At 36.8% G+C, this 12,365-nt stretch overlaps 1 protein-coding gene across 1 annotated transcript in view; it reads right to left on the bottom strand.

The window, feature by feature from the left end:
• Positions 1-12,365, bottom strand: part of ADGRB3 (adhesion G protein-coupled receptor B3) — a 465,041-nt gene that overhangs the window by 19,662 nt on the left and 433,014 nt on the right. Inside the window, exons 25-27 of the mRNA XM_075497295.1 lie at positions 7,264-7,359; positions 5,835-5,874; positions 2,635-3,278 (exon numbers count right to left, since the gene is read on the bottom strand). Coding sequence (XP_075353410.1) covers positions 2,635-3,278; positions 5,835-5,874; positions 7,264-7,359 — 780 coding nt within the window. The remainder of the gene's footprint in view (positions 1-2,634; positions 3,279-5,834; positions 5,875-7,263; positions 7,360-12,365) is intronic.

Raw genomic sequence — 12,365 nt, 5'->3', positions numbered from 1 at the left:
GTCTTTTGAAAGGTCTTGAAATCTTCTAAATGATATTGTACTGGACATGAAAATATTTTGAAAAAAATCCCTTGCCCTCCCTTCTTTATTTTGTTTACGGCAACAATAAAAGTTAATCCAGCTGGTCAGTTCTAGCCAATAGCATTTTGAGGCTTTACCTCAACCCTTGCTTCTTACACACCGCATACATAAACCCACAATCACATTCTTTATCTGGCTGGATTTGTTTATCTGTATCTGCTTGAGACTCTGATTTTCCTCTATGTACAATTTTTTTCATGTTCCTATCTTCAATTCATTGCAGCACACCCTTATCAAAAGATGAAGTAATGCTATATAATCAAGTAGTGTTGAGAACCACAAAGGCAGGCACAAAAGCCAAAACAGTTCCTTTCATTTCTGATCTGCTCTAATATCTGGTTTTTTTCTAATACATGGAATTATGCTGGCTTCAGTTAGGTTTAATAACATAACTGTTTACAGCTTTCTGGACCAAAATACAGCTTTCTAAACCTAATACGTTTACCAAGTTAGAAGAGACTAAATATTTGCTGCCCTACTTTATTACATTTTACTACATTTTCTACCACATACTTAGTAGTCTCTTCTGAGCATAAAAATGATATACAGAACGGTGATTCAGATTTGGTGTCTATATCCTGTCTTAGAGGTAAGCTTTAAAGGAGTAGTACACTAGACTCATCGGTTTTCAGGCACATTTTCCAAAGTGGCCGCAGGAATTGGAATTCTGTGTAAGATGAAGTAATTATTGTCCCAATTTTTAGAACTTAAGCAAGGCATCCTTTTTTAGGTCCCTAGATGACCTTTATCACCAATGGAAGGAAAGAGGCATCACCAGAGAGTAATTTAGACCTCAGGTGGAGTGGATAGTATGGTGGCAGGTATGTCTATCTTATCAAGGAATTCTGAACCTTCCCTAGATATCTCACCCATATGTCTAGTCTTAACTGGGCTGGATTTGAGTCTTTATATCTGACAAAAAGTATCTGAAAGACGGTACTGTAGATAGGTAGGAGAGGACACTACTGGAAGGTGACCTTAGCTATTCTGCTTCTGGGGTTGCATTAAATTGGAGAAGAGCTCCTGTGCGTCACCTAAGATCTATTAACTAATATACCTGAGCTGAGGGCAGTAACTTCTTTAACGATGCAAACTTGCTTTGAAAGAGCCTGTCTGTCTGAGCACTGAGTGGGCAAGCACTTACACTATCTTTTAGAAATAATTTTGAAAATTTGTCCCAAGATTATACATATTCACTTTAACAACAAACAAAAAAGGGATACTCTTTGATTACCTGGAAAGTCCCACACTTCATTTTCAATTAATTTTTTCAGTTAAATTACGTCTTGTAAAAACTTATGATAGTACACACACACTATAAACAGCATGGAAAATATTTCACTTTCAAAGCTTGTAAAGGCATCTCTTGAAAAGAACCTAAGTTCTGATCTTCTGCCCAAACTCTCCAGTCAATCCACACATAAAACTTAAACTCCATTTTAAAAGAAATATCTATAAGTATCCCCTATTTATGAAGTATCGGCTACAGTTCTGTGTCTAACAATTGAAAAATCAGGTAAAGTCTCTGTTTCCCTACACAGATGGGTCCAAACATTGGAGTACTGGCTAATGGCTTCAAGTTTGCACATACAGCAGAGTTTTTTTCCATCTGTAACTTCTTTCAGAGAATGAGTAAGTACCATATTTTTCTCATTTGTCTTTTTCTTTCCCACCAAATGGTGTGTTTTGTAACATTTGAAATGCTGGTGAAATGTATTTCCAATTCTTAAGGAGGCCAAAGTATGAAATTAACTCACCTCACTGGTGAGTTTTGCATACTACCACCTCCCTAACCACCTCACTGGTGGTTTCGCATAAGTAAAAGCTTAATAGGAATGGCAGTATTTGACACTTAGGTCTTAAGAAATGATGTAAATAGTTTTCACTCTTATAATGTTTAAATCCCACAGACAGATTGTAGTAACGAACTGAATCCCTTTTAAAGGCTTTTCGGTTCACTCTTGCAGTCTGACTGGAATCTAAGATACTCCACATGAAGTCCATCTGTCCCTATTGCACACATCAGTTGCAGCAATGCCTGCACATACACGCAAACAAAACTAAATCAGTAAATGGTGAACTATTGGATGGAAGAATCCAAGATTTACACTAGCAAGAGCAGAATCAGACCTATCTTATCTGAGACAGATATGATTGTCAGCAATAAAATGGCAAATATTTTCAACTGCATGTGCTTGCCGGTAGGGTCAAAGATTATCAGTTATATCTTGCAGGAATAGTTTTTCTTCTCATAGCAACACAGTATGTTCCAGTGGACTTTACCTGGTAGTTCACAAAATCCTCTGTAGTCGTGTGGAATGTTAAATCTCCAGAACTATACAGTTTCATATAGACCGGCTCTGAAACTTTAATCTTGTTTTCTAGGTATAAACACTTATGATAATAAGAGAAATATGAACAGCAGTGTATGATCCCAAACAATAATTTATACTGAATTAAAATGTTAGCTTCACCCCTTAGACTCAAGACAATTTATTGTCCTACCGTATAATTAGAACAACAGAGCATGTAATTTGTTTATGCACCACTGACCTCTAAAGAGCTCATTGATATTGTGGATCCAGTTTCACTTCTTGATAATCCCGCATTGTCATCCAGCTCCGAGGCAATGAAATTCTTCACTGCTGTGCGGGGCTCAAATGGCAAATTCTGCATATGTTCTTGGGTGGGAAGATGCTGGTCTAAATTGATATTAAATTGGTCCATTACAGATGGATTCATATTGAACTCTGGATTAACTTTGTAGTGCAACAGCCTTTCATGAGGCAACGTATCCATGCCTATATTCATTTTGCTCTCATCTTTCAGTGACGGCTGGGTGTTTACTGAGCCCCGGGGCATGACTATATAGTCGCTTTCTATCATCCGTTCTTGAGGATGGACTATGTCCATATCTGCACCTCTCAAATTATCATCAGTGCATAAATACACAGTCCTCCGCAACTCACTGTTGTCTTTTTTCAAGCACTGATTGGCCAGTTCACTCATACTCATAGGCATGTGGAGACCCGTTGGTTGCTGGATGATGACTTTGGAGATGATGTTTCCAGGCAAGGTAGAATAGCTCATTCCTTCAGGGTTTGGTCCCTTCTCCTCCTCTTCATCGTTCAGTGAAATTCTAGAAAGTGTTCCTGTTATAGTAGCTGCTCTGCAAGGTCCAATGTCTTTATGCAGAACTGTGGGTCAGAGAACAGAATTCTTACGACATGAAACCATGTCTGCCTAACACTGCTTTTTCTTGTGGCTTTATTTAGCAGTGCTCCCTTTACTGATGTATCTTCTTAACTCTTTTTCTATTCATTTAATAACTTTTATTCTATAAATCTTGTTTTGGGAAGGTTTGGGTTCTTTTTTTTAGATCAACATCTCTTAATCTACAGTGTATAACTGACACAGGTCTCTGACTAAGCCTCAGTCATTTATAAAAGTTAAAACCACTCCTTCATTTATTCCTACTGCCTTACATAGATCTTAGGTGACCTACAGCTTAAGCAAAAACCTACTATGTGGAACTCGATTAAGGGTTTTCCAAAAAAAATACACTATGACATATGTACTGCCATTATTAACTCCACATAACCTCCTGGAAAATGTCAAACGGCTTGTAAGGCAGAATCATTTTGTCGATCCATTGTAATGACCTACCATAAGATTATAACTATGAACACATGTTCCTGAGCTCCTGAATGTTCCATTTCACTGACTTTTTTAAACTCTTCTGTGTTAAATTATTTTTTAAATAAAAGTGACAAAAAAGTAACCACATTGGGAAGAAATTCCATTGGTATTGGAAAGACACATTTTGCTGCATCTGAAAAGGTTATAAAGAATATAAACATGTCTCATAAAACAGTCATAATCAACTTTTGGTGTAGGCCTAGACCTTCCTGGTCAAACTTGTAGCAACATCCAGCAATTTTTTTGTTGAGGTAAGCTCCACATGTAAAAGTTATTAATCCTATCATAGTATACAAAATTTCCAGGAGCACTGAAGGATGCATTCAAAACCAAAGCACCTATCCAATCATAATTATTGATGTTAAAAAATAAATATAAGTCTATAATTCAACATTTGTAATGAAAGAAAAGGATTAAAAAAAAAAAAAAAGGTAACAAATTACTGGGCTTATTCCAGCTGGGTGCAAGCATTTTCTTGTCCTAGCTGAAAATTTTTTAATTCACACCAGTGCTAGTTTGTACAATAAAACCTAGCTCATGGGCTGAGACAGTAAGACAAGTTGAAGTATCTCAGGTGTTGTGTTTACATCCCTTTTGGTAGTCTGAAGGCTCTGATGACCCAGATCCCCCCGGACCTGTCAGTTCACTGCTATGTTCCACAGCAAGCAGCTCATAGGCATCCCACTCTCCTACCTCGCACAAAACTGCCTCTCATTTTCCCATTAGGAAAAGAACGATTTGCCTCTAAACAACAGCACACAAATACCTGACTTCAGTGTGGCTGCTTCATTGTTTTCAGTCACACTTGTTAAGACACTTCACCCAGTGACCTATTCTTAAATCTTTCATTGAAAGAAACTGAGTTTAAATGTTTATCTAGTAAAGCCTGTTCCTAACTGTATTCAAAGTCCATCTCTTTAAGGATGCCCCTGACAAGGCTCTCTATACTGCAGAGCTATGTTGGCAAAGGTAAGAAGTAGGAGCTACATGGACCAACGCTGGACTTTTGTCTGCATTGGATGGTGACAGACATGCATTTGTGTTACAATGTGCTATCCTGCTTCCTTCAAAATACATGTGCATATTAAAACTGATCTATATGCAAGAATTATTACTATATTGCAAGAAACTGAACTGGCAGTTTTTTAAAGGTGGGTGACTGGAAACTCAAACTTTACCTTAATGAGATCAGCCTTCTTGGCTCCCGATATAGCCAGTGAAGAGAGACAGTGTCCTTCAGGTGGGTGATGCAGAACAGCTAAGTCAGGCTTCTGCCCTGACTCACCCTGTGGAGAGGACACCTTCTCTCTCTTTCTTTCTCTCTTTACTGAAAACTGAAGGGTGTCTAGGCAGGATTGCGTCCCTAGGCAGAACTGTCCTTTAGGAATATCTCCTATATTTAAACATTTCTATAGGGTATAAATGGTCATTTATTTTACACTGTACTTTATTTAAGCAAGGCTGGCAAATAACTTACTTAAAATGTGTTATTTTTAATATGCAGAAACAGACATAGCTGACTAATTAAAGAACACACTACTAAAATGTCTTAAAAAAATCCCAACTTGTTCCAGTAAAGTGGAATCAAATTTCATTTTTCTGATAGCATGTTGCTTAAGCTACTGTTGATTTAACTTAGAGTCCAAAAAAACTTACCCTCTTTAAAACTAACACCAATTGATGCATCCTTCATACACATAGCTGTTGAGACACTGTACTATTTTTTTTTTTTAATAGCAAAATGACTCTTTCACATTTGCTTGTGTACCAGGGCAAGGAAAGTTTTGTGTGTTAAGACTGATCTTCTTTCCAAAACCATTTGCCTTCTAATAGACAATCACACCTTTGGCTGCTTCCCAGCTGCTGAATTCTAGAAAAAGGCTTTTGTAAGAAAATGAAATAAATATATTCATACTGTGGCATCACTTTTTTGTTCACATTTATACATATGCATTGTAAATTATTAAACCCTGATATTTTTCTGATTTTCACTTCACAAGGAACTAGTACTAAGACTTCTTTTTGGTGGCTAAATAATCTCTCAATGTTCTTACCTGACCGACAAGCAATGTCCACGTCCTTTTCAAAATCAGTCTGTAACAAGAAACAACGAAACAGGACAACTATTATTAATTGAAAACTAAACCACAATACCTTTTTGCCAACTAGCGCTTCCAAAATGTCCTACTTACAGAGTCATAGTCTCTTAAAAGTGGTTTCTTGTTGCTGAGAAGGTGAAGTGTATTGTTTTACAACAGCAGAGCTTTACAAAGTTTCCTAAAGTATAACTGGGTGGTTTTCAAAGTATGCTGCCTGACCAGAAAAAATAAAATAAAATAGGTGGAAGTAGAGTATATAATTTTAATAAAACGATACAGTGTATAGTTTTTTATGTATATGGAAGAGTAACTTCTACATCTCATCGAAGGATCATCTTTAAGGAAGATTTTCATAGTAATTTTATAAACAGAAGTATGGAAAATAGCCTGCAATACAAATTACTGTGAATAAGTGTAATCCAATTAGTCCACCCTGTCTGAAACTTCATTAATTTGTTACGACGTGGTTATTTGTTATATAACATTCTGTCTATCCTTGCTACTAATGTAATCACATAAACTTTGCACTCCCTGAAAACAACTATTATTTGTTTCATGGGGCACAAATGAATTGTAAGAGCTAAGAATGAATTTTAACAGTTGAAAATCCAAGGACGCTTTTCCCAGTTAAACAAAACTATTTTCCTGTTAGAGAATTCAAGTAATTTTTAATTATGTTTTTATTTCCACAAAAAGTTATTACATGAAAAATGTTTAATAAAACTGATCTCTTTCTTGCTTGTGAAGTCCAAAGATTGGATTCTTTTTGAATCATCATTTTTGAAGGGCATCTGCTTGCTGAGCCTTGCATTTTTTTAGGGCCTGATCCTGCCCCCATTATAGTCAATGACAAACTGTCACTGAAAGTGAAGGGACCAATCCTTTCTCTTAATATAGTACCTAACAATATTAGTAAATCCAAATTGGCATGCTAAGCCATTCACTATTTCCTTAATTTGAGCCACTAAATAGATTCCCCGTCTAGAATCTCTAGCACTTTCTCCTTATCCGACTTAGTTTGACAGAAACACTTTTCAAGGCCTCACGAAGGGAAGACTCTCAAATGCATCACTGCTCTTTACACCGACAGTAGAAAAAGTCACAATATATTATTACATTAATTTCTCATTGTCTTATGTAAGAATCGTTTGTCATAAAGAACACTGGTGGAAGATACTAATTCATTGTGCTCCGCTAAATGATCACACCAATAATTTAAAAGTTGCTAAGAGACTTAAGCAAGCAGATAGTGACCTAAACAGACTTACGCTTAAAAATGCTGTTAATATTTCAGCTGTGCATACTTGCCATGTACAATACTGTAAGTTTTTTCTTTTGGTTAGGAACACTAAATTAATAGTCAAAGAAGAAAATAAAAGCTAACCATGATTTGAGCATGTCCGTTAGGAAAAGAACTTGAAGAATCTGCATTGATTGGATCCTGGCAATTTCTCAGTCGACATCTGAATGCGTCTTGAACCTGTGAAAACAGTATCTTATACTGATTCTCGTGCAACATCATATACTCTACTCCTATTAAAGATTAAATTAAACTGTATGGAATACAATGCATGACTTTTCTTTAGCATACTTAATAAATCAGAAGCAGTAAACATAAATGTTTATTTCTGCCATTTAATACACTTGCTATATTTTGTGGCTACAGCAAAGTCTGTCAGTGTGTCACATCAAGACCACAGAATTAGATTTGCCTATGGACAGAATTAACTAGTAGTCAGTCACGAGCTGGTACTCAAGCCAAATCTGTCTTGGGTGACAGTATTTGGCTTTGTCTTCTCATTCAGTGTAGTACAGGTCTGATAGCAGGATTAATAGATATGCTATTAACCATTGCAAAATAAAATGTATCTTCTGCTTGAGAAATGTAAGATTCTTGAAAGACAGTTCTTAACAGTTACTATAATCAGATACATAGTGCTCTCCTAATTTCATAATCTCTGACTCCATGTATAGGGAATCTCATGCATCTCTTCTAGGAGTAAAACTCTTCAGATCGGGTAAATATCTTCAGTGTGAGCATAAGAAGAAGAATAAAAGTGGACTGTTTGCACAGAGTCTGGTTTCTTGAAACCAAAAAAAAAAAAAAACTTCTCAGAAATTAGTGTTTACTAATATGATCCATAAAGTAAATTTGAAGACTTGTCCCTAAAACAAAAGTATATTTGAGGAATTATCTTTCATAGGACAGGCTATTTCTACTTTGATTTTGGGCAGACTGTATGTCTAAATAAATATTATTACGCAACACTTTGTCAGAAAGATGTGGTTCAACAGAGAGGCACATTCAAAAGAAAAATGCAGTTCCTGTTTGCTGGCAGTAGAATGCAAACACATTTTGCTGCTTTCTCACATGTACCACAGTAAGGACAGCAAGGCAACTTTTGGAATGGAAATTTTTACAACGTGAATTTTGGTTCCAGAAATGCAAGTGTCCATATTAGGACCCTGATTACAAGATGTGACTTGGAAAACAGGAACTTAGTTGGGTGACCTCCAATCAAAACAAACTAGTATCATTTCTTCTTTGAATATGAAAATGCTCTCAACGAAATGCCTACAAAAATCTACATTCCATTTATTATCTGTAGAAATTACTTGATGTCTTATTCAGAATAATTAAAAGGGAGAAAATTGTATTCTACTCATGGACATTTTGTGAACAGCAGAAGAGGATAATTCATTAATTGTTGCTGATGAAAAGCCGTCCCCTTTCAATACATCATATTCTACTGCAAGCTGTTTAAGAGCTTTCACAAAAGGGAAAATGAAATGGAAAAAAATTACTTATTTTTGTAATTAGAAAGCATTATTTTAAAGTGCTCAATCCTTAAATGAGTAAGAGTGCTCTGCAGTCTTGATAAGTGACTGTTGCAGGTGGAGGAAGACTAATATAGAGCAGAAAGAAGAATGAAGCAAGGTGGGAAGGTTTGGATTGATTTCAAAACACCGAGACTTCCCACATGTGATAATGTAACGTGTGCTTGACCTGTATTGTCACTCAGATTCTGATTTTAGGCACTACACTTGCTGTGGTTTTCCATGTGTTTGACGTTAATTTAATTTGGCATCTCCCAGTTGTTGCAAATTTAATCCAAGTCTTCTCTCACTTTATCAATGCTGAAGTCAGGTCACACTTCAGAGTTTTATGCTCTTGGATAAGCACTGACACAGTGATTTCACAAAAAAATAAAACAAAAAATCCTTCCCTCCAAAGCATCCCCAGCTGTGCTGAATCTCATTTCAAGCCTCATGATGCTTGATGCCAAAGCATTATTACTTCAGAACATACTCTGTGATCTCACTCTGTGCAGTGGACCTCCTTATTTTTGGGACTCTGTGTTCATGAAGCTTCCCCAGTTCAGATAGCTCCAGAGATCTCAAGACTTTCATGTCCTACTTTCACCACCTTCCATATTAAAGTGGTGAATCTTGATGTTTCGATCCTCTTAAATGTGCATGTTTCTTACAATGTTTCTGAAGTGCAAGCAGCATATGATTTGAACATGTTAACAGAATGTCAAATCTAGCTGTATCCATCGTATCGACATATGTTGCAACTTCTAGGTGTCCTCACACAAGCCAGAAACAAAAAGGTTGAACTTTCTAAATACCAGCTTATTTTTCTAAACTGCTTGTTCAAACTTGTTGTTTGAGTATGTAAAGACTGTGCTGTCTTTACGTTTTACTTTGAAACATAATCTTGTTTTTTGCTCCTGCCTTTTAACATCAAGTTACAAGATTTTCTTAGAGCCAGACAGAGCAGCAGAGACAGATGTGATGAACGTGTGGATACCAGGGAAGTGGTTTCCTTAGCAACAGTAACCAACTCCAGGCTTTTATAACTTACCCTCTCCCTACTCATGTACTCTTTATTTTTCTCCTGCAATACAGAAATGTGGGCTTTAGACGCCAACGATGCATTTAACCCAAATGCTCCCTAGTCAGCAGAGCACATCAAAAGAAGACAATACATGTGGGTTCCTCCCATCACCAGCATTAACAGGAGTTATTCAGTGTGATTCAAATTAGCTTTAAAGCATCTCTTGTTCAAGCAGGTTCAGGCAAACCGTTTTGCTCTGATGGAGAAGCTTCAGCACTAACCTCTCCTATCATTCTCTGTTCTGTGACACATACCAACTTCCAATGCCCAATTAGGTATTTAAACAGCAAGAAAAGGAAAAAAAGAATACTAGGCTCTCTAGGCTAAGGCGGCAACATAAAGCAATAGTACCTAAATCGTACTTTGCATTTTTCTTTCCTAATTTCCTAATGGTCTATAAGAGGTCTTATGCTTAAGTATTATATTTATCTTAGAAGTTAGGAAACAGAAGTATAGAAAGATTTAATGGAGGGCAGAAATAGACACAACACATCACTTATTCTCTTCTAGTTGTGTGTCTTACTCAGTGAATGTCCCTGGCTTCCTAATGCAGCCCTCGCCACACAAGATCTTTGATATAGCATACTAGAGAAAGTGAAAAATGTTTCCACCATTTATGTTTATATCAATATAACTAAGAGGAAAAAAATGGGGGGTTTATATATATAATTGTAAAAGTCTGTGTCTTTTTGTAATGTAATTACAATAAAGGCATAGTAAAGCAGGGCTGTCCTCTTTGTTTGAATTTCATGGTGATATATTCCATCCTATATTTTTTTTCCTGACAGTCAGAATTATTGTTTTGCCTGTGCTGGCATGCTATAAATATTAGATCAATCCTATAGGCTATAACTGAGATAGCTTTGTAGCTGTCATCAAGAGTGACAAATATGTTGGCAGGGTTTCCCTGACAGGCACTGGCAGAGCAAAATTCTTCTGCAGACAACAGAAAGTAACAGACTATTCTTTCAGCTGGGAGGTACCCTGTGCAGTGCAGAGACTGCATTGCACACTGTGCATGATGGCCACTGTCTTGGTTTCTACTCACCTAAGGGTCTCTGGAGCTAGAAAGCCAGACTCTCTAGAGCCAGATTGAAACATAACTTACTGGAGTTACATCTCTTTCTGTGTAGTAACTTGTTGCAGTAAAAGATTATGTCTTTGCTGCTGCAAACTGGTCCATATAAGTGCAGACCATACACATTTTTGAAACAAAAATTGTTTCAAGTGCATCAACTTTTACTTCTTTGCTGTACTTGAAGAACTTTCTATTCATTTGCTTTTCCCATATGAAAAAGATTACCTTAATTAGTTCCTCAAGTGTTTTGTCCAGTTTACAATTTAGATCTGGAGGCCTAAAGAAGATTTAATATGTTCTGTCAAATAGAGTTCAAACAGCAATATGCCTAGGCTTCTTTGTCTTCCACCACCACCACTGTTATCATCTTGACTGGAGATAATCTACTGATTAGCAAATAAGTTGCCTCTGTACATTTACTTCTGCCTCAGTTGTCATGACTGAAGAAATAACTCCTTCCCCTTTTTGATAAGGGACGACTTTATCAAACCAAGGTGCTTTTTGGGCCTCATTGGGAAATCTTCTCACAAGGTCATTTTTTTTAAATACCATGTGGATAGATTGATCAGCTGTTTTATCAAATGTCTTTCTTCTAGAATTTCAGTGTTAGGACCAGGAGGTGTAACTGCCAAGACTGGCTTGCAGGAACTACTCCTTTAAGTAGTTAAACAAAGTAATGATTCTTTGCAGTTAGATGAGATATGTATATGTGATGAGCTAAAAGAGCAGCAAATAAAATAAACCATAACTAGCTGATTGTCTACACACAAGATTCTAAGTTCCTGTATAAATGTCTTTATAAGCAGATATTTTTGCATATTGCTTGCACTAGAACCAGTGAGTTGAGAGTGGTTCAAGTCAAGGTAACCTACAAATTTGAAAACTGAGCTTACTTACAGAAAAGACTAATTCCACCTCTATCACCACAGTCCTACCTGTGAGTAGGGTCAGACAAGAATGTTTCCATGAAATGTTCCGCGATATCAAAGCGTTCCCTGGGAATGAAGCATTTGTGGCAAATAGCTGTCATTAGAGTAGGGAACCTGTCTTGAATTCAAGGCTTGGGGCATTGTGGGAAGATACCTGTTCAATTTCATCTTAAGCAGTCAAAATATTTTTTTTCCAAATAAACTCCTGCATTACTGCACCAAAGCAGGCTTTAATGTCTGATTTTTTTTAATTTTATACAGTGCTATGCTACGTTACTTTTAAAATTTCTCTTGGATTTTGGCCTGTTTTTTGACAAAAACAATGACTGATAACCAGGTATGCGTTGCAACCTCTCTGCATCCTCACAAAGGACACAAGAAAATGGAATTAGAACACGAGGAAATTGAATTAAGCTGCATCAGGGGAAGTTCAGACTGGACATTAGGAAAAGGTTCTTCAGTGAGAGTGTGGTCAGTCACTGGAACAGGCTCCCCACGCCTGGCAGAGTTCAAGGAGTGGTTGGACGATGCTCTTAGTCATATGATTTAGGTTTAGGTAGTCCTGCAAGGAGCAGGGA

Source organism: Mycteria americana, chromosome 3, assembly GCF_035582795.1.
Source record: "Mycteria americana isolate JAX WOST 10 ecotype Jacksonville Zoo and Gardens chromosome 3, USCA_MyAme_1.0, whole genome shotgun sequence".
NCBI lineage: Eukaryota > Metazoa > Chordata > Aves > Ciconiiformes > Ciconiidae > Mycteria > Mycteria americana.
The sequence above is the reverse complement of the archived record's forward strand: the minus strand, read 5'-3'. Positions and strand labels throughout refer to the sequence as shown.